Consider the following 23,716-nt stretch of genomic DNA (forward strand, 5'->3'; position numbering starts at 1 on the left):
GTGGAGTAAAGAACTTGTGGTTCTCTAGAAGTGACAGGATTACTGTAAGACCCAACTTCCAGACACTGCTTTGAATTGGCCAATAAAGCCTTTATATGTCAGTTTTTTTTCCATTTGAGCAGCTGTGTTAAATTAAAACTTCTAGGAAAAAAAGCAGCAAAATATTTTAAAATAAGTTAATGGCATAGACCTTTTTTACTCTATAATTTCCAAGGTTTTCATTAAGTTCAACAAAGTTAAGGTGCTTATTTATAAAAGGCCATCAAACAACCTGTAGTGAACTAAGATGCACAAAGTAAAAAGCATTGCTAATTCAGTCACCCAGCAGCATCCGTGCGTACCTTTAGCAGCCTTTTACAGACTCTCGAGGCTTAGAATTGATTACATAAATACCTTGACAATGATAAAAGTTTAGCCCTCTAAAAATAAAGAGCCCTCAGTGGCCAACTGCAAGGAGCGCAATGGGCTAGCCTAAAACTTTGCCTACTGATTTAGAAATCTTTAAGTACAGCCGTTTAAATGAAAACCTACAAAATATATTACTAAAAGTATTGGGACGCCTGCATTTACACACACACACACACACACACGTTAATGGCATCCCAGTCAGTCTGTAGAATTCAGTATTGAGTTGGCCCACACTGTGCAGCTATAACAGCTTTAACTCTTCTAGCAAGGCTGTCCACAAGGTTTAGGAGTCTGTATGGGAATGTTTGACCATTCTTCCAGAATGCATTTGTGAGGTCAGGCACTGATTTTGGACGAGAAAGCCTGGCTCACAGTTCACACTCTAATTCATCCCAAAGGTGTTCCATCGGGTTGAGGTCAGGACTGAAGGCCAGTCAAGTTCCTCCACCCCATGTCTTTATGGGCCTCGCTTTATGCACTGGTCCAAATCATTTGGGGGGGTTCAGAGGTTGGGCTTCGCCCCTTCATTCCAGTAAAGGGAACTTTTAAGGTGTCCGCATATCAAGACATTTTGGACAATTATGCTCCCAACTTTTTTTGGGATGGCCCCTTCCTGTTCCAACATGACTGTACACCAGTGCACAAAGCAATGTCCATAAAGACATGAAAAAATATCCTGTTCTCTTTGTATGTGAAATCCCCAGTGTTCCTGCCAGTCCATCTGTTTTCCTATTAAAAACGGACCACACTAGGCATGCATGCACAGCCTGCTCTCCTCCAATGATCAAAGTGTGTAATAAAAAAAAATAAAAAATTATATATAATATATATATATATATATATATATATATATATATATATATATATATATATATATATATATATATATATATATATATATATATATACACACACACATATATACATATATACACACACACACATACATACACATATACACACACACACACAATCTCCCTCTTTAAATGAGTGGTCTGTACCATTAACACAGTAGTACATTAAAACCAAAGATGCATGGACGATTAGAAAGCTGAAATTTCAAGACCTAAAAAGAAAAATTTATAGCCGAAAGCTTGTTTTTTAAAGTTGCTGGGATGCAGCAGGAAAGCATTAGAATGGCAGTCAATTTTATTATTGCTGTCTGCTGCTGGGTAGAGTCGTCCTATTCTGGGGACCACCTGTGGAACTCTCAAAATATCAAAGCGCTTTTCAGCAGAACAGGCTAAATCTTCCAGTTAGGACAATAGCCTCGGTAACCGCTTATGCACTTTTCCTCTCACTTCCCGTTGTGTCTACAGGTCATAAAATATCCCCCCATTGGAAAGTGGCCATTCTAGCCAAAACAAAAAAGGTTTTGGACACACACTTTAAAGCTAATGTTTGAAACCCCGACCCTGGGCAGTATTACCCCCACAGAATTTACTATAGATGGTAAAAAATCCAGGTCAGGCGCATCACCACTTCACATACAGAAAAGCTTGGTATGCTACGAAATCAAGGATCATGGGGTCAGGAACTATACATACGCTCATTTAAGACCAAACCGTTACAATTTTAAGTGCAGGGAAAAGAGAAGGAAAAAAAAACAACCCACACATACACCACACAAACTCTTACCCCTTGAAAAACATTTAAAATGGCAACAGCACTAGGGTGCAGGTAACATTCCAACAATTCCACTGGGCCTCTGTTCCAAGAGTATCAAATTTTGGCAAACGTACAAAATTGCTGTTAACCCACCACCTGGTTTGTAGGACACCAATGGGAGATGGCAAACTGGTCCTCAATGAAGCATGAAATGTTAAAATGTGCATAGCTGGTGAGATCCACAGCTGTCAGGATACCAGAATATGAGGTATATTAAAAAAAAATAAAAAAAAAGATAAAAATGCATGTGCAGGTATTACATCCTTTCCTTTTAGAGACATTTCAGGGATAATAGGTGTTCTGTAAGGTTTTACATTCTTTCAAGAGGTAGAAAATTATCCAGTTTTACAAAGCAGCATGGAATCTACAGCAGATAAACAAATACTGAAATTGAGGTTCTGAAAATTAGGTGGACACAGCAGAAAAACATGCTTACATATACACACGCTCACATTAATTCGGATCTCAGCACATCAGGATAAGTCTTATGAATCCCAATCACACTAACCAAAGAGACAATCAATATCTCTTCAGAAAGTTACAATAATTTGGGGCAAAAATGGACCATGATGAAAAACAGCCAATTAACAGCACAATACACCACCAAAAAAAAAAAAAATACAAAATGCATTAAACTAAATATCCTCTTATAGCTGTGCATTAGCAGAGAACACTGCTAACGCCACCACCATGATTTTCTGGTTTCCACTATACAAAAAGTAAAGCTGCTTATAGTGCCAAGCTCTTACCCAGAATACAATCTGGTAAGTTCCTTATGGTTTCAAAGTTCATACACAACAAAAACATTTTTGTGAATATACATGTTGCAGTTATAACAGAAACCAGTGACATCAAATGACTTCAGAAAAGTCATAGTTCACTTCCTACGATGGTTAAAATACTTTACAAACTGCATTTCACACTGGCTCGGTTCACAAAACTGCAGTCTATAGAAAATGGATCTTTCAATGAAAAACATGGTTGTGCGATGCATTTTTCTAATATTTGTATAACTACATGGGGAGTGACTAGTAGGGAGGCCCTCACCATGCTCCCAGGCCATGTACACAAGGTACTTGTCTAACGTACTATATTATAAATTTATAAGAATTCATTATTGTAAAAAATATACCATTGGTTCAAACTTTTCCCATTTTACCCAGAATGGTCAATGTCAATCTAATACAAATGGTTCAAGGTGGTTATAGGTAAAAGCTAGTATTGCAGCTAATGGTGGTATTCTATGAAGGTTACTATAGAAGCAAGCATAGACAAAAACTTAGACTACAAAATGAGGAGGATAAGTGAACAGTTCATGAGGGGAGAGGTGTGGGGTCTGTGTTACAAAAGATGTCCAGCTCTAACGGAAAGTAAGAAACCCTTTCATAGGCTAACAGCAGCCGGAAAAACATGCAGGAAGAACCTACATTTTTCCAAAAGAAAAAGAATGGAGATTTTCCACAGATTTTTTTCCAGTTCTTAAAAAAACAAAAGCTATATTTTAGCTGAGAAACCTCCAAACTGCCTCTATACAAAGATTTTATTTAATGGGCACTGACCAGATTAGATAATGAGAAATTCTACTGCACATTTACTATGCACATGTTCCTGGAAGAATGGTCCCAATTTTCGATTTAGCCAAAACTATACAAGAAACATAGGCATCCTTACCATAGCACCATAATATTGCCTTCCTGTTAACTACCTTCTACCAGAGAAGTAAAGTTATCGCAACTCCATGCCCACCGCAGATTGAATTCCTTGAACACCTACAAATCACGGCAATATTCCTGAGTATTATTATAAAAAAAGATAGACCCCCTTCCACCAAGATGAAAAAGACTGCAATGCAGAATCACAATAAAAAGGGAGGGGAATAAAATTACCACAAATTACAAGTGCAAATAATCTTGAAGGTAAGTTCTTGATTATCCAGTCATTGGCTCCCAATCACAATGTCACAAAAAGTTATTCATTTAAAATAGTCTGCAAGACCACAATTAAATTTTTCAATCCATAGATATAGCCAGCGTCTTTTTCATTACTTGGAAATACATGGGCAAAATCGATCATCCTGACATCAACCTGTGAGTTTTCCTTAGCCTCGGAGGAAACGTGACAGAAGACGTTTTCCAGTTTAGACAGGAGGTTTCCATTTAGGTGTTCTGGTGCAGAACTGTTGTGACTTTTCCATGCTCGGTCTTGCTCTACAGTTTCCCCTTCCAGGAAGGCCTGACTGTGTGGCCTCTTGGGGTAGGTCTTCTTGTGAATAGCGTAGACTCTAGACAGTATTTTCTCATCATGCTCCTCCACCTTGCCACTGCTCAGAGGGCCCAACAAATTTATGTTGTTATTGCATTCTGGTACCTCAACATCTGTAAACAACTCCTTAGAAAAGACCTTCTCCAGCCGGTTTCCATCAACTAAATTGGTATTTTGGCGGCAGGAGCCATCATAAACAAAGAGCAGAGAGCTTGCATAAAAATTGAGGGTTTCTTGGCGCTCAAACCAATTAAGAATTTGTTTAACTTTCAGCAGACAAGCAGACACTGCATCCTTCCTCAAACAAGAGCCATTGCTGAAGAACTTGGAAATACCTATCAAGCAGAACAAACAAGTTACACATGGATGCAAATCAAATACAGATATTGTTTACTCATTACTAAACTCCCTATTCCTTGCAACAGTAGAGCTGCTAATATGTTTATTCATATTTTTCACACAGCATATGCACCAATACTTATGGCACCATACTGCTTGACTTTTCAACTCTCACTGTACAAGGAAGACTAACATAAAGTTATAAAAATGTTTCTGCACATGAAACGGACTGTTAGAGCTTTCAGAAGTAAAAGTGTTAGTTTATTTTTATTGATTAATAAAATAAATGGCAAGTAAATGAACAGAAAAGAAACCCAAATCAAAATTTACCTTCAAAATGGCATAAATTCTCCCAGACACACTGTTTTTTTCCTGCTGCAGAATACATTTGCGGCCAATCACACAACTCCCTGATGGTATGGCATGGATGCATCTGTCTGTATTTCTCAGCATTAAGGACATTGATCCTGACCAAATTTCCAACTCCATTTACAGAAATGCAGACCCAAACTAGCAAGGAACCTCCCCCATTGCTTCATTGTTACATGCACACACTCACTGTATTGCTCTCAAGCACTTTCCCCAAAAATTGCCTCTTGCTAAAGCCAGCTTTTTTTTATCATCCAGAAAAAAAAAAAAAAAATAGGATTTTTTTTAAACAGCTTACCTGTACATTCCTTTTCTTTGATGTACATCAGGGGACACAGAGCCGTAGTACTTACTACGTGGGTTATATCGTCTTATCAGGTGCTGGATACTGGCACGCCCCTTAAGGCGTGAACTTCATCCATATAACCCCTCCCACTACTGGGAGTCCTCTGTTTTGTAGCCAAGCAATCAAAGTGTATAAGAAGGGAGGGACCTCTGGGTCCGCTAATGTATATCAAAGAAAAGGATTTTACAGGTAAGCCGTTTAAAAAAAATCCTATTTTCTTTTCTTACATCAGGGGACACAGAGCCGTAGTACTTACTACGCGGGATGTCCCATAGCAATGGCAACTGAAAGGGGGGTGACGACAACGACAACAAAAAAGGAAGTCAGGGGACTTATACTGCAGCCTGCAGTACACTGCACCCAAAGGCAGACTCCTCCTGACCACCAACATAGATTTGATAAAATCTGGTAAATGTATGAACTGAAGACCATGTCGTGGCTTTACAGATCTGAGCCGCAGAGGCCTGATAATGCACCGCCCAGGAGGTACTAATCGTCCTGGTAGAGAGTGCCTTAATATGAAAAGGAGGAATCTTCCTCTTTAAACCATAAGCCTGCACAATGACTTGACAAATCCACTTGGCAATAGTGGATCTAGATGCTGCCTGTCCTCTTTGGACTATCCGGCAGAATAACTAAAATATCCATCTTACGAACCTGAGCAGTCGCCTTTAAAAATACACTCTGACCACCCTTACTACATCAAGGGAATGTAGTAACCCCTCTTCCCTAGATTGAGGCTCTGGGAAGAATGAAGGAAGAAAATCTTGCTTTAAGTGAAACCCTGTCACTACCTTTGGCAGGAATTCAGGAAGAAGGCGTAAAACCACCTTATCCTTATGCATAATCAGATATGGCTCCTTACAAGATAGAGCCGCTAGTTCAGAAACTTCTGGCAGAAGAAATGGCAACCAGAAATACTATCTTTCTGGTCAACAGAACCAAGGGAATCTCCCGTAAGGTTCACAAGGCTGCTTTTGTAAAGCTGACAGGATCAAGTTCAAATCCCAAGGATTTAGGGGTGTCTTGATCGGAGGACTGATCTATGTTACCCCCTGCACAAAGCTACGTACTAAAGAGTGAGAAGCTAAAGGCCGCTGAAAGAACACCGACAAGGCCGAGATCTGTAGGAATTCAAGAGTTCTACCTATAACACATTTCCTGGGGTGCCAACCCCTGGATCCGCACCAGGCAACATATGCCTTCCAGACTCTAGTAGATAATCCTGGAAGCTGGCTTCCTGGCATTAATCAAGGTAGATATGACTGAAAGAGATAACCCACGACCCCTTAGGATGTGGGCCTCAATAGCCAGACCGTCAAATTTAGCGTCTAAGGTAGGATGAAATACCGGACCCTGCGAAAGAAGGGCCAGCCGTGATGGCAGAGTCCAGGAACTCCTACTGCCATCCTTATGATCTCGGCGAACCAAGGCCTTCTGGGCCACGAGAATCACCTCCCTTTGTTCCTGCCTGATCCTGCGAAGAAGACGCGGAAGTAGCAGAACTGGAGGAAATGCATAGATCAGAGAAAACTGATCCAAAGGGAAGACTAATGCGTCTGTTCCGCAAGCTAGCGGATCCCTTGTCCTTTGTTGTTGAATCTGGATGCGAACAGGTCCACGTCCGGAGTACCCCATCTCTGACATATTGCAAGAAAGATGTCGGGGTGAAGAGAGCACTCTCCTGAAAAGAGTTGTTGGCGGCTCATGTAGCCCGCCTGCAAATTCTCTATCCTCGTGTCCCCCTGGTGATTGATGAAAGCCCCAGCCGTGGCTTTGTCGGACTGAATCCCAACAGGAAAGCCCTTCAGTCTGGCCGTCCAGGCTCTTAAAGCCAGATGGATTGCCTGAATTTCCAAAATATTGACCAACCTGGACAGAATCCTCTTCCAGGACCGCTCCACACCCTGAAAGACTGGCATCTGTGGTTACTACCTTCCAGGTGAAGGTAGTAGAAATGTCCTTCCCTTTTGAAGATTGCTAGATATCAGGCACCAATTCAGGCTCTGACGTACTTCGGGAGCAAGCTGAATCGGAAAATCTAAGGCCTGAAACTTTGTTCCAGGCTGACAGGATTGTGCTTTGTAGCAATCTTGAATGAAACTGTGCGTAAGGGACGGCCTCGAAGGAGACCACCATCTTCCCCAATAATCTCATGCACAACCAAATTTAAGGATTTTTCTTTGCCCCGATGAGGTAAATTAGTTCTACAATGGAACGGATTCCCTTTGGAGGTAGAAATACCTTTCCCTGCCATCTATGATTAGTCCCAGGTACTGTACTCTCCTTGATGGCCTCAAGGACAACTTTTCTAGGTTGAGAACCCAGCCTAAAGATTCCAGGTAGTTTACCGTTGTCACCAGACCGTGGTCTAACCCGGAAACTGAATGATCTACTAAGAGTAGGTTGTCCAAACAGGCTAAGACCATTCTGCTTTAGTCAGGTTAAGGGCTCAGGGCATGAGCCAGAATCTGAGAATACTCAAGGAGCTGTGGCTAGACTGAATGTCAGGGCCACGAACTGAAAGTGACGGTTTACTATTTCGAAGCGTAGAAACCTCTGGTGAGCGGGAAATATTGGCACATGTAGATAGGCATCCTCGACATTTTTTACTTCACAGGTGGCTAGGATTTATTTCCCACATTTTGTGCTAGTCACATTTGGTGTTATTTGACATAGGACTTTTCATTTTTGACTAATGATACTTCATGTTAATAAAAGGTATTTGTCAGTTTTTTTTTATACCTGTCAAGATTTATCTTTTTCACAGTTTACTAGACATATGTAATATACAAGTTTTATTTGGACATAACATTTTATTTTTCTATTTAGCGCTGCTTTTCATTTTTTTAATTTTACTTTTACAATTGGATCATTGATGCTGGCTGCAATATTTTTACTTTTGACCTACTAGTAGCGCAACTATTTATTTTTTTGTTTCTTGGATTCGCGTTAGTTGCTGCACTTTATCTCCCATCCACGTCTATTATAATGGATGTATTTGAGTATAGGTCTGCTCGTTCCTTCAATACGGAGTGAGTTTTTGCTTTAAATACCAAACACGGAAATGGGTGGTTTATTCATGTGTTTGAAAAACCTTATGGTGACGGAAATACATTTAAATTGGGACACAGCATTTCTTGAGCAATACTCTTATGGTCCCAAGAGGCTTAAGGTGGGATATCCAACCCCAACAGGGGGATATGTGGAAACTGATTCCTGGTTTCGTTATTTTACAGAGGTAGACATCGGATTTTTAGGTTGTGTCATGGAGAAGAAAAACAGCGAGACTATCTACTATTGATTTAGAAATCAAAGAGTTAAGAGAAACTTCTCCCACATAAGTCAACATCTGAGTACATTTCCCTTTCAGCTAATTTAAAGGGCCTTTCAGAAAAGGAAGAAGAGGATCAACATAAAAAAAAAAAAAAAAAAAAAAAAAAAAAAAAAAGTATACACGTGATCTTGATAAGACCAAGTAGGCAAAAAAATAAAAAAAATAAAAAATGCTGTCCCCCTGGTGAGATACCTGGCCCGGTGCAGATGGAGACCTTGCCACCTTCGGTGACGAGTGAACCCACTAGACCAGTAGTCCATCCAAATCAACTACCACTAATGAGAAACATGGATTATCCTCAAACTCCTAATGCCTGTAGGGGTTATAATGGGAATGAATTTTCTCCTAAACAACCACTGCGAGACAATCCTTATCAGAATGGGATAAAGGTGGGAAGAACCGAGGTAGGAGTCAACATGTGAATCAAGGAGGTTATAGACAGCAAGCGCAGGGGTTCCATAATGGACCGCCCTATGACTCCCAGATGAGTCAGAAGGGGTACTATCAACAATCTCAATATCCCCAATACACTCTGGTACATAATCAGAACCGATTCTCACCGTTAAAAGAACTTTAAAGATTTCAATGCCCACGACCTTATACTGAGAGGGATTATGATTTATACAATAAATCACCGTGTAATTATAACCAAGCGTATACAGGCCCTCCTACAACTAAGGATTTTCCCAGGGGACTGGTTGGACCCATAAGAGGTGCAGAGGGAAACAGGGAACCCGAGGGGGGGGGGGGTGGGGGCGTGCCAGGAAAAAGAAAAAGACCTTGAATATTAGTGGAATTTTTAATTTAAGCCAAGCTACCTTTTCTGATGCAGAGTTGTTTACTTTGGACAAGGGTTTGAAATTTGTTCCATCTAAGAAACTTAATAAGTTTGATACCTTTATTGAAGTCCATAAATTTTTAAGACTATTAAATATACAGACATTTTATTGTTAACCCTATGGGGCCCAGGGCCATTACTAATGGGGACAGTGGGATCATCCATTCAGGGTTGTCTAATCTATCCCTCTTTAATCCCCCTAGTATTCCAGCTCCTTCGATTAGGGCCTTTCGAGATCTTGTATTGAAGGACCTTGAGGCATTACCTTAAAAAAAAAAAAAAAAAAAAAAAGTTTATGACCATCCTGATTTGAAGGAAGGCCTTAAATCACTATGCGAGCGGAAGGATTTAGTCAATTAGACCCGCCAATAAGGGGGGCGGTTTGGTCATCCTTGATAGACCAATGTGTTTAAAAATCACCTGGTTGAATTGGTCAATAAAAGGTTTCCGCTTGGGAATCCTGGATAGAAAGGTGAAAGACTTTAGTACCATTGGCTTCCCATATACCAACCACGTATTACCTCCCTAAGGTTCATAAGCACGCGACCACACTGAGGCCTATCAGCGGAATTGATTCTGTTACCACACGAATAGGCAGTTATGTTGATTTCCATTTACAGCCATTGGTTAGATCAGTTCCATCGTATTTGAAGGATACGGGTGACACCATAAGGCTGTTAGAAGGTATAGGCTACAAGCATTATTATATATTCGTTACTGCGGATGTTCCATCTCTTTATACCTGCATACCGCATCAGCTAGGTTTTGCAGTGGTGGAACATTTTCTGAGGAACGGTAGTTATATCCCTGCTTTGTAACAACTTTATATTATGGAACTCCTTCAATTTGTAACACAGAGCAACTATTTTTGGTACGATGATCAGTTTTTCCTACAGAAGAAATGCGTGGCGATGGGGCCAAGTTTGCCCCCAGCCTCGCCAACCTCTTTATGGCCGTATGGGAGTACAGTGTCCAGAATTGGCGCTGTGGGCTAGGTATATAGATGACATCCTCCTCCTGTGGAAGGGTGAAGAATCCTTACATGAGTTTATGGTCACTCTTAACAATGATATGGGTATAGTGTTGACTTATGATCTGAGTTTAACTAGGATACATTTCCTCGATCTGGATATATCGGTTGTTGATCGGCTGGTTATCAAGACTTTTTTTTAAACAGATGCACCTCAACGGATATATCCCGAATGACAGCTGGCATTATGCCCCGTGGCTTAAATCTATACCACGGAGTCAGCTGTTATGCATTAGGAGAAATTGTACCGACATGTCAGATTTTCTCCTACAAGCTAATATTTTAAAATCAAGATTTGTTGATAGGAGTTACCTTCCCGATGCCATCGATGAAGAGATTTCAGCAAGGGCTAGATCTACCCTTACTGGTGCACAAAGTGTACACAAAGTTGATACTAGATCAAAATGGTCTTTTACCACTCAATTCTTAATACAATCCAAGTATATTTAATAGTCATTGGGATGTTCTAAAGAACGATCCACATTTGGGTTCAGTTCTTCCTGAGAGGGCAGTTGTCCTTTATAGGGGGGGCACCTTCCCTGAGGAATCTTAAGGCCCCAATTGTGATCAATCCCCCATATAAAACTCAATTTTTTCAAAATTCAAAGGGCTTTCATCCTTGCAAGAGTTGCAATGTTTGCGTACACAATGCATTATGTGGGAGTAAGATCGATGTCTGAGTCTACTACTACATCTACAATTTATCATATGAGGAGTTTTGCTACTTGTGCTACACGGTTTATTGTCTACCTTATTACCTGCCCATGCAAGATGCAATACGTCAGACGCACAATTCGTACATTCTCGATTAGAGTTAATGAACATATTGCCAATATTAAATTAGGACTCACTAACCATAGTGTACCCAAGCATTATTTGCATTTTCAAAAAAATGCCTTTGGGACTAAATTCCAAGTCATTGATAGTTTTTCCCCAGATTGGAGGGGTGAATCTAGAGTGAGGAGTGTTTCTAAATTAGAAACATTCTGGATTTACCAGTTGAAGTGTTATTCCCAGTTTAGGTTAAATCTAGACAGGACTTATTGATGACTGCATTAATATCCCAAATAGTTTATTTTTTTAAAAAAGGTCGATATACTCTCAGCATGTATTTAGAGGTAAATTCATCAGATTTAATTCTATGTACTGTATATACTCGAGTATAAGCCGAGATTTTCAGCCTCTTTTTTGAGGCTGAAAGTGCCCCCCTCGGCTTATACTCGAGTCATCGCTGTCTGCCCGCTCGATCAGCGTGTCGAGCAGACAGACAGCGGACATTCTAGAATTCAAAAGCCGCGCCTCCGGCTCCGCCTTCGCCTGTGATAGGCGGAACACTGAATTTCCCAGCAGCCTGTGTTCCGCCTATCACGGGCATCGTCTCATCCTCGTACTACGGACGAGGATGAGACGATGCCCGTGATAGGCGGAACACAGGCTGCTGGGAAATTGAGTGTTCCGCCTATCACGGACATCCGATAGGCGGAACAGCAGTCAGTGGGAAATTGAGTGTTCCGCCTATCACCGACGGAGGCGCGGCTTTTGAATCCTAGAATGGCCGCCGACGAAGAGCTGAAGGACGGAGGCTCGGCTCGGGACGGGACGGGCCGGGCCGCAGGCTGGACGGGACGCAGGCTGGACGGACACAGGCAGGCTGGACACAGGTAGGCTGCACGGACGCATGGACACACACACAGGGATGGATGGACCCACAGGGATGGACGGACACACAGGGATGGACAGGCATGTCTCACCCTCGGCTTATACACGAGTCAATAATTTTTTCCAGTTTTTTGGGGGTAAATTGGGGGCCTCGGCTTATATTCGGGTCGGCCTATACTCGAGTATATACGGTACCCATCTAGTTTGAAAAAACATTGTTCCACCTATTTTTAAGGCTTTTTCTATTTAATTTTATGTGTTGATGCCTATTGGTTATAAATGATGATATAGATATGATGGCATAATTATTTGAACCCCCCAGGTTCGTTCTATCTTTATGGTTATAAATGTAAATTTTTTTTTTTTTTTTTTTGACTATTAGCCATCTTTACTATTAATTTAATTATTGATGTAATTGCTGGTATTCCAGATGTTAGTGGTTAGCATTGCTTATAGGTACATTAGCTTTTGCTAGTTCTAAAGTTGCCTTATAAATATCGTATGTGTCCACTAGAGTATTGAGAGTGTCCTTTATGAGTTGTTTGTGCCTAGATATGGGCGGCTGGTTGGTGATCTGATCTAGCCATCCTGTTGACGTGGCCTCTCTATGGTATCCTTCTGCTGTGCTGAATAGCGATTGAGGCTTGGAGCGCACATGTGACCTTGCTGCGGTCCATCTCAGCTGAGGTTAAACCGAGGCTTGGAGCGCACACGCCATCAGTTTAAATCAAGGATTGGAGCGCACGTGTTACTTCGCTATGATGTACCTCTGCTGAGCAGAGTTTACATCGAGGCTTGCAGCGCACAGAGCGGGGATCAGTGTGCACAATGATATGCGCGGCAGGATGTTGTGACAGAAGCCTCATTCTGATTGGTCCGGTCTCGGGTGGGCCTTTTCTTTCCTTTAGTGGGCATAATTTACATTCGTAAAAATAAGATCATGATGCCGCCCCGTTCGGAAATGCCCTCCAGTGATTGGGGGAGCTTACTATGAGGTTTGGAACACAACTAATGAAATTATAGTTGTGTGGTGATGGAGGGGTAGGTGATCTGGTGTTATGCTGACTTCTCTGTACACCGATTGGTTGGATTTCAGTGTCAGCAGTGTATGTATGTTCTTGGTATGCCTTATTTTAATTGGAACTTGTCTGGCGCCATTTACTAGCAACAGCTGATGTCTATAGGGTTTAATTGTCTATACACTATATATAGCATGGGCTCCAAACTGCAGGTTTATACCCCAGTTGAAGTTCATTGGTACAAAACATGTCAGGTACATAGCCTGCCGGACAGATTTACCAGGCTTTTTATTGCCTGTAAGCATCTTTATTGATGTTTTGTACTTTTTGTATTTTTTTATTTTAATAAATATTTTTCTACCAGAGTGATCTGCTCTATGCAGAAGGTTTTTTCCCCTTTTTTCCTCCATGCATTTTTGCATGTGTGGATGAACGCACCCTTCTTGGAATGTGAGTTTGTTTGTGTATTATGCACATTTGACACTGGGACTGGACGCATCGCAGCTGACGGCACCAGGAGGAGATACCAGCACAAGAGGACGAACGGCTCTTGAGTACTTACATGCCTGAATGACTCACCACTATGGGGTAAGAGTACCCATTACCTTTATTGCTGTTGATGCTTTGTTACTTTATTGGAAGAAAAGTTATATGCATCTTTAATATCTTCCCATATTTTGGAACTTCCTTGTACCAAACAAATGTGAGCCTTACGTGGAAGAATCCTTACTGCTCAATGAACATTCTATAAGTTTACTCTTTAGTGGACATTTTTTACTTTCACAGGTGTCTGGGGTTTATTTCCCACATTTTGTGCTAGTCACATTTAGTGTTATTTGGCATGGGACTTATTTTAATTTTTCGCTAATGGATATTCCATGTTAATATAGGTATTTGTCAGTTTTATTTATACATGTCTATATTTATCTTTTTCACAGGTTATGGAGACATATGTAATATATATGTTTTATTTGGACATATCACTCCGTTTTTCTATTTAACACTGCATTTTTTCGTTTAATCCTTGATATCGACTGAAGCCAAAGTCTCCTCCTTGGAGGATGGCTACTACAGACCAAATTGATTCCATGCGGAAGAATCGGATGCACAAGTGCCGATTTAGAGCTGAGATCTAAAATAGGTCTTACTTCCCCGTTTGGTTTCAGAACCGTGAAGAGGTTTGAATATAAACCTGTGCCCTGTTCCTCTAAGGGAACCTCTGATATGACTTTGGCTAGCAGATGGTCCAGTGCTAGAAGGAGAGCCTTCTTTTCTGGGTCCATGGGAACCCCTGATCTTAGAAACCGGGGAGACGCCAAAACTCGTAACTCTAGTTTGTAACCTAGAGACACCGCAGAAGGCACCCATTTGTCCTGTCATTGCTCCTGCCAGATCTTTTAAAATTGCAGGAGCCTTCCCCCCAACCGAGCGAGGGCACCCCTTCATGAGAAGGCTTTAGTACTCTGCTTGGTGGGCATCTTTCCCAAAGATATTTTCTGACCTTGGTGCTGTCCCTGGGGTTTCCCCCTTGAACCTGACAGCTGATGCCGTCAAGAATGCCTAGAGGCTGATGTCCCTGATACAGGAGAAGAGGCCCGCTTAAATGAGAAATGTCTAAATTTCTTCTTTACTGGCAACAGAGAGCTTTTGCCATTGGAAATCTTTTGTAAGTTTTTATCCAAATCTTCTCCGAATAGCCGTTAACCATGAAAAAGGGAAACTGGCTAGGAGCTTCTTATACAGTGCTTCGGCTGACTCTTAAGCCAAAGAACTCTACGAGAATGCACTAGTCCCAACATCAGACGTGAAATCTGAATAGATGCATCTCTCATAGCATCTACTGTAAAAACACAGCTCGTCTGCTAAATCAGCGTACTGCTGAACCTGTTCAACAGGTAAAGATTTAAGCATCTCCTCAAATTGCTCCTTAATGGCCTGGGATACACCCATTGCAGCCAAGACCGGCTGCACTGCTGAACCTGCTAAAGCCATCTGGTTCTTAGAAAGGTGCTCCAGCTTCTTATCCGCCGAGTCCTTCAACATGAGAGCATTATCAACCAGACATGTGAGATTCTTATTTACGGAGGTAATCACAGCATCAACCGCTGGAATCCCCCCCATTTCTTACAGAAATCCTCTTCCATAGGATACAGTTTGGCAAACCTCTTAAGCTGAAACCGCTTATGTGAATGCTCCCACTCTGCGTACATAAGCTTTCTTAGCCACGCATGGATAGGAAAGGCATCTCCAGCCGGAGGAGGTTTTAATGATCCCAAATTAGAGATGGGATCATCAGAAGCCTGCACTGCAGGTAGCAAAAAGGTTGACCAAACCAACCTAGTGAGAGCATGCACAAACAATCTCTTGCAGTGATACTCCTTCCGTGTTAGGATCCTCAGAAGAGGATAAGCCAGTATTGTCCATATCTTTAGGAAGATCTGCCTGATCCCCAGCATCCTGAACCTCCAGAGGAGGCTCTTGAGCACTTGAAGGGGGATATACTGCGTTTAACCCCACTCTGAAGGGATAAAAATCGCATCAAGCTTTTTCTCTAAGTCATCAATGGTAGAGGACAACACTTGTCGTGTGATCACAAAATAAAACGAATAAAAGCAATGTGGGGTACAAGTAATGGGCAGCATTACTTGTACCCCACATTGCCTTTATTCGTTTTATTTTGTGATCACTTCAATTTTGTACTATAGATATATTTTTTTAATAAACCCATTGGTTTTGTTGATCTGCACCATCCGGAACCCTTTTTTTGTTTTTCTTTTTCCATATGTTACTCATACGAGTTTTTACCTGAGATCCGAGTTTGGATATGCTCGGTTCTTGAAATACCATTCCTCCCTGGAACTTGGAGACCACCGGACAGTGTTCGTTGGGAATACCCATCTCCATTTGCAATCCAGGACGGCTAAATGAGGACTTCACACCGGGATCCCTCCTACTGAAGGCCAGAGCTTAACCTTTGGTAATTACAAGCCTTTCAGACCCAGTCATACGACAGGTGGGTCCAACACTAATGCTAAGAGAACCCATCTTAAATCTATAGAAGGTCCTCATGAACATCACTTCAGACAGATTGCTGCTGTTGGTTCCTTGCTCTGCTCTTGCTATAACTTGGAAGAAAAAAAGACTGGCTTCTGCCCTATTTAGCACAATAAGAGGACATTTATATAGAGAGACAAACTGACATTAGCTTCTTCTCAACATTTATGATGCACAGCCTTATTGTTATGTTGCACAATAACTGTTTTTGGTAGTCATCTTTGTTATGCACTACTTTGCACAATAATTCTTTATGATACTTATCTTTGTTGTTTAGTGCACAATAACTGGGGGATTATTCCTTCAGTATTTATATATATACTTTTGATTTTTGTTCACTCATCATTTGTGTTCATTACTTTAGCACTAAACTATTCTATATTCTGTTTTGACTATGTATGTTAGAGTGATAGCCGCTGATTTTGTTGCAGTAGCGCAGTGTTTTTCCCTTCACTTTAACAAAAAGGGAGATGCCCGTGTCAACAAACCTGACCAGCAAACACTCTGCAGCTCTGCCTGTGTAGCTTAATATACTTCCTCCACGTGTGGCCAGTGTCTGACGCCGTTTAGCCACGCCTCCCTTCCAACTAGGGAAGTGTATGAGCGCCGGCAACATGGCGGGGGGGGGGGGGGGAGGAGGAGGGGGTAAAACAGACAATTTGCCCCAAAAACAAAAACTTTTTTTTTTTTTTTTTTTTTTAAGAAAGGCAGCGGGCTGGCATTCAAGGGAAAAAAAAAAACACACCACTCTGGGGGCCCAGGAAGTGATCAGAGCCCCCTTCATACCCGAGGGCCTGAGCTGGCTTGAACAGAGGAGAGAGAAAGCAATTGCCGTTTCCAGCGTCAGAATGGCGAGTGCTCAATACAGCCTCCAGTGGTGACACAGACATAATACATGGAAGGAGAGATTCCTTGCAGAAAATCTCCCCTACCTTTCCTCGCCACAGGGCTTTATCAGAGAAAAGAAACCCAATCTTCGCCCTTCACGGTAGGCTTTGAAAGGAAACCTTCAGGAACAGAGGTACACTCAGGTAATCCCGCAATCCTGGACCTGCGAGAAAACCCTGCCAGTAAACTTATTGGCCTCGCTACCAAAAAGTGCTGGATCCCAGGGCCCAGCTTTAAAGCATTTGCAAGCAAGACCTCATGCCTTTGGATGACGAGGCCCGGGTACCGTTCATTTAGTCCATTACGGAGACATTAGAACGGATCTGGTTAGGATGGCTGGCTCGCATCAAAGGATTACTGCTCGTGGAGCTCAGTACACACACATCCTTACACGTGCCCAACACCTTAGACCAGTGTTTCTCAATCGGAGTTCCGCCATGAATCAACATTGTGGTGGATGTATATCCGCCCAATGTTTTTAGTGTTCCCTATGCATGCTGACAGAACAGTCAGCGCGCATTGATATCAGATAGGCTCTCTGTAGTTCTGGCTCAGGGAGGAGTCAGGAGAAAGGCAGAGAAGCGGGAGTTCTAAATTTAGCGGGGAGCGGAGACCGGAGAGCCGAATATGGAGAATAAGGAGCTGAGACTGGAGAGCTGAGCATGGTGAAATCTGTCTCAAATGGTAGCAGTAATGCACAGATCATCAGAGGCTGCGTTCCTGTGTACATCAGGGGTGAATGCAGACTGCTGGGGGAGGGAAAAGCAGAGAACAGGAGATGAGATCCTGTGTATAAAAGCACTGATTGCAGGCTGTGGGGGATGGGAGCAGAGAGTTGAGGTACACAGCTGGATCAGGCTGAATGTAACAGGAGGTGAAATTATAATAGCTTTGTTATGCCATAATTTTACATAATGCGATTATGATTCTGTCTCATCCAGCCACAGGCCCCTGCAGTCTGCATTCAGTTGCTACCATACACAGGATCTCTCCTCCTGCAAGATTCAGCCATACGATCCTACTGTCAGCACTCCTCCTGGTACCACCCTCACAGGTTCAGAGGAGCTAGAACTATAGAGTAGGTACCAATGCACATTGACAGTACTCGCTGTCAGTGTACATTGAAATCAACATTGATATTATGTGCATATTTTTTTCTGCACAGAAATATGCAACATGTATGCATTTTTCTGCAGAGAAAAATACTCAAATGATACCAATATTGTGGTATGAACAGGGCACATATAAATCTTTTTTTTCTTTATGTCCTAGCAGAGACCTGTGTTAGCAAAATGCATGCCTGCACATGACGTGGACAAGGCCAAAGTATTCTATGAGGGTCAAATCTGCACCATTTTCCATCAATTCTTATGCATGAATGTTGTGAACAAGTCCCAATTGTTCCCGTAGTCTGCTATCCTTTTTATTAAACAAAATATTTGGGAGCTTTGTTCAAGTTCAGTAAGGCCTCGTTCATAGCATATGTGCAAAAGATGGAAAATATGTCCAACTTTGACTTGCTTAACCACTTAACGATCGCTGCATGCCATTGTACGTCATCACAATGGCATGCACAGGCACAAGCATGTACATGTACGTGCTTGCCTTCCAGTGGGTGGGGGGGTCCGATCGGATCCCCTCCCGCTGGATGCGGCGGTCCGTTTCGCTTCAGGAGCGATCCGGGGATGGCCGTTGGTTTCTGGCCATCCCCTCTCGATCGCTCCTGGCAAATGAGAAGCTTCCTCCCACTGTGTATTGTATACACAGGCAGGGAGGAAGTGATGTCATTCTCCTCAGGGCGGTCTTTTTGACCGGACTACGAGGAGAAGACTAAAAGTAAGTGCACCAAACACTACACTGACACTAACAGACAGGCACACAATCCCCCCCAACCGATCACCCCTGCCCCCCTCCCCCCCCCCAGTCAGTGTCACTGATTGCAGTGATCATTTATTTACTGATCACTGCATTCAGTGTCAGTTGTAAAAGTAAAAAAAAAAGTGTCAGGGCAGTTAGTGTTAGGTCCAGGGTAGCCCCCTACCACCCCCCAATAAAGATTTAACCCCCTGATTGCCCTTAGAGTTAACCCTTTCACCCCCTTTTGCCAGCGTCACTAAGTGATCGTTTTTCTGATCGCTGCATTAGTGTCACTGGTGCCGCTAAGTAGCTAGTTATTTTTTAGGTTCACCACCAGGTTTTTATAGCGCTAGGTACCCCGATATACTACCCAATAACGGTTTTAACCCCCTGATTGCCCCTAGTTAACCCTTTCACCAGTGATCACCGTATAAGTGTTACGGGTGACTCTGGTTAGTTTGCTTTTTATAGCATCAGGGCACCCATCATTTATTACCCAATAAAGGTTTAACCCCCTGATCACCCGGTGGGTGATCTCAATTAGGTTTTAGGGTCAGGGTCTGAGTCGCCCCAGGCAGCGCTAGGCTAGTGCCAGTACCGCTAACACCCACGCGCAAAGCATACACCTCCCGTAGTGGTATAGAATCTGAACAGATCAGATCTATACTAGCGTCCCCAGCAGTTTAGGGTTCCAAAAAAACGCATTGTTAGCGGGATCAGCCCAGATACCTGCTAGCACCTGCGTTTTGCCCCTCCGCCCAGCCCACCCAAGTGCAGTATCGATCGCTGTCACTTACAAAACACTAAACACATGCAGCGTTCGCAGAGTCAGGCCTGATCCCTGCGATCGCTAACAGTTTTTTTTGGTAGCATTTTATATTTAAGTCCTGAAGGCAGTGCTTGGTTTTCGGGGTCCCGTACTTGGCTAGGCTCCCAAAAAGTCCCCCACATGTGGTATCCCCGTACTCGGGAGAAGCAGTAGAATTTATTTTGGGGTGTAATTTGACTTATGCCCATAGCATGTGTGAGCAATATATCATTTAGTGACAACTTTGTGCAAAAAAAAAAAAAATAGTAATATTCCTGCAACTTGTGGCAAAATATAAAATATTTCATGGACTCAACATGCCTCTCAGTAAATAGCTTGGGGTGTCTACTTTTCAAAATGGGGTCATTTGGAGGGGGGGGGGGGGTTGTGTTTTGGCATTTTATAGCCTTCGAAACCGATAGGTAGTGAGGAGTGAAATCAAAAATTTGCACCCTTAGAAATCCTGAAGGCAGTGATTGGATTTCGGGGTGCCGTACTGCCAAAAAGTCCCACATATGTGGTATCCCCATACTCAAGAGAAGCAGCAGAATATATTTTGGGGTGCAATTCCACATATAACTATGGCATGTGTGAGCAATATATCATTTAGTGACAACTTTTTGTAAATTTTTTTTTTTTTTGGGTCATTATTCAATCACTTGGGACAAAAAAAAAAAATAAAAAAAAAATATTCAATGGGCTCAACATGCCCCTCAGCAATTTCCTTGGGGTGTCCACTTTCCAAAATGGGGGTCATTTGGGGGGGGGGGGGTTGTACTGCCCTGCCATTTTAGCACCTCAAGAAATGAGATAGGCAGTCATAAATTAAAAGCTGTGTAAATTCCAGAAAATGTACTCTAGTTTGTAGACGCTATAACTTTTGCGCAAACGAATAAATATACGCTTATTGACTTTTACTAAAGACATGTGGCTGAATAAATTTTGCCCTAAACGTTTGACTAAAATTGAGTTTATTCGATTTTTCTTATAACAAAAAGTAGAAAATATCTTTTTCTCAAAATTTTCGGTCTTTTTCCATTTATATCGCAAAAAATAAAAATCGCAGAGGCAATCAAATACCATCAAAAGAAAGCTCTATTTGTGGGAAGAATTTCGTTTGGGTACAACATTGCATGACTGCGCAATTACCAGTTAAAGCAGTGCAGTGCAAAATTGTAAAAAGACCTCTGGTCCTTAGGCTGAAAATTGGTCCGGGGCTAAAGTGGTTAAAATATTTTGGGCTTGTTCTAACGCAGGGACATAAAGAAAACAATTCTTATGTGCACTTTTCACACTATAATGTTGGTGTCAGATGAGTTCTAATTTTTATTCCATTATTTTAAGCTATTTCTACAATAAACATGGTTCGATATACAGCTTGCTGATGAGATCAGATATTCTGGGAAATGTAGATCTGAATATTTTTTTTTTTTTTTTGGGGGGGGGTTCCCCCCGAGATCTCAGACTTTTTGCCAAGGGTTCCTCCACGGTAAAAAGGTTGATTAACACTGCCTTAGACACTGGCGAAAAAACTGAGGACTCCCAGTAGTGGGAGGGGTTATATGGGGGAAGTTCACACCTTAAGAGGCGGGCCAGTGTCCAGCACCTGATAAGCCGATATAACCCACGTAGTAAGTACTACAGCTCTGTGTCCCCTGATGTAAGAAAAGAGAAAAAAAACCTATAAATTCATAACGAAGCCACACATACGTTAAAGTACATATTTCAGTATCCGGTACATTAAACTTGCTTGTTAGTACAAACTGTATTTCTTGACATCACCTGTATCTTAGGCTGGATTCACACCTAATCATTTTTAGTGCTTTTTGCAGATTTGCACTACAGTCCATTTAACATGGTTTCCCAAGGAACACTCTGTAGTGCAAATCTACAAAATGCAAAAAGCACTAAAAATGCATCGGTGTGAATCCAGCCTTATATCTATACATTACTTGACCATCTGGTTATTTCTCAGACCGTATTCTTTATTCAGGGTACCAAAAATTAGCTCTATTGGTCTGGCAGTTAGATACATCAGTAGTCAGCCATGGTCCCCAGAGTTTCTCAAACATGTGGGAGCAACCCCTATGTTGGCAAATTTTCTCTTTCCGGAGCATTTCTCCACTCAGAGCAGGAGGGTCTTCTGAAATCCAATGAGTCATTATAAGCTTGCGTGCCAGGAATAGGGATCTAGTTACTGCCACCTTAGTACACTCTTCCCATTCTAACTCATCAAGTACATTGAGCAAGCAGCATTTTGGATTCGTAGGCATCGAAATCCGAAACACCCTGTTTATGGTGTCCACCAACCCCTTCCAGTAGGGGTGGCGTTTCGGGCACCCGCACAGTAGGTGGATCAGTCCTCCATGATCTTTGTAATAAAAAAAAAAAAAAAAAAAGTCCATGATCTCTCTTCCATCTGGTACACAGTGGGGTGTGGGATAGCATACAATCTGTGGGGGGGGTAATATACTCAACATATATATATTTGCGTCAATCTTTGTGATACCTTCAAGGAGCAAGTGGGCACCACCTGTAGAGCCTCCTCCCACTGATCTCCATCAATTGGGTCCATGTCTACCTCCCACTTGGCCAGCATTCACAGGGGGTGTTTATCTAGAAAGCTCTGTAGTAACATGCTATAGCATTGCGATATAGATCCCTTAGTGTTGACAGCTCTTGCAATCAAATAAAACAGTGGTGTTGGTGAAAGGGACCATTCCGAGGATCTGCTCTGGGCCATTATAGCGTGCTTTAATTGCATACAATAGAACCACATGGACTGAGGCAAACCGAAAAGACCCTGTAGGTTGTTTTCAAATGTATGGAGTTTCCCATTGTGAAAGATCTGCATTTTGAATTGAATTTGTTGCGCAAGTGGCAGCCAATGGATGGATTGGCAGAGAGGGGTAGCAGACCGTATTATATAATAAAAAAAAAAAAAAAAAAAAAAGTAGGTACTGTCAACCACATACAGGATGCATTACGGTTTTCTTCAGATACAACTCACCTTCTTTCACAGTCTCTTTACTTAAACTCCGTCCATAGTGCTGGTTTTCAGTTTCATAGCGGTCAGAATCAACATGGTAAACCTAATGAAAAAGGCATCTTCATATTAGGTTATTATTTATCAGCAAACTAAGCAATTTCAAAACGCTACAAACAACATATGGTCTGTGCAGTCTGCCATGAGCAATCATTGCCATTATACACCTTGCTATTATATTTCTCACCCTGTAAAATGGGTAATCACTGCCTAATAATTCGGGGTTGTGGTCGGTGTTCTTGTGAATTCGTGCAAGAACAGCTACCTGGTACCACTCACATGAACATGTGCTGGTTATTAAGAAAACCTTACCCATGGCAATGTATACTGAGCATAGGATGAAAAATAAATGCATAAGCAGATATAACCCCTTGTGAAAACTGGATTTAGAAAAAGCAGAAGCTGAATTTATATAGAAAATCTTTAACTACACTCTTAGCAACCACCTCCATTTCAGTGAAAATATTTTCTAATGTAATGTATAGGTTTGGATTTGGTCATGTTAAAGGATAATTGCACTCAGTAAGGTTGTTACACTGGTATTAAACCCAAAAGCAAACATATTGCAGTTTTCTTCTTTTCTGGGTGCAGTGACAGCATTTCTTTATTATTTTGTTAAATAGTATAGTTACTCGAATCGCACAGCATGCCACACATTTAATATCACATTTTCAAAATCTGCCTTGCCACCGGCTGTGCAGTACAGTCCCATAGATTTCCAGTATGTGTTTGTGGCAAGTTGAATGCGTTTGTTCAAGGGAAGTAGGCAGGCAGGATAACTTTAAATA

At 41.9% G+C, this 23,716-nt stretch overlaps 1 protein-coding gene across 1 annotated transcript in view; it reads right to left on the reverse strand.

The window, feature by feature from the left end:
• Positions 1-1,329: 1,329 nt before the first annotated feature.
• Positions 1,330-23,716, reverse strand: part of IPMK (inositol polyphosphate multikinase) — an 86,682-nt gene continuing 64,295 nt past the window's right edge. The window contains exons 5-6 of the mRNA XM_077454161.1: positions 22,893-22,974; positions 1,330-4,673 (exon numbers count right to left, since the gene is read on the reverse strand). Coding sequence (XP_077310287.1) covers positions 4,045-4,673; positions 22,893-22,974 — 711 coding nt within the window. The 3' untranslated portion in view covers positions 1,330-4,044. The remainder of the gene's footprint in view (positions 4,674-22,892; positions 22,975-23,716) is intronic.

Source organism: Lithobates pipiens, unplaced genomic scaffold, assembly GCF_037356315.1.
Source record: "Lithobates pipiens isolate NorthernLeopardFrog02 unplaced genomic scaffold, aLitPip1_a1.2 Scaffold_25, whole genome shotgun sequence".
Classification (NCBI taxonomy): domain Eukaryota; kingdom Metazoa; phylum Chordata; class Amphibia; order Anura; family Ranidae; genus Lithobates; species Lithobates pipiens.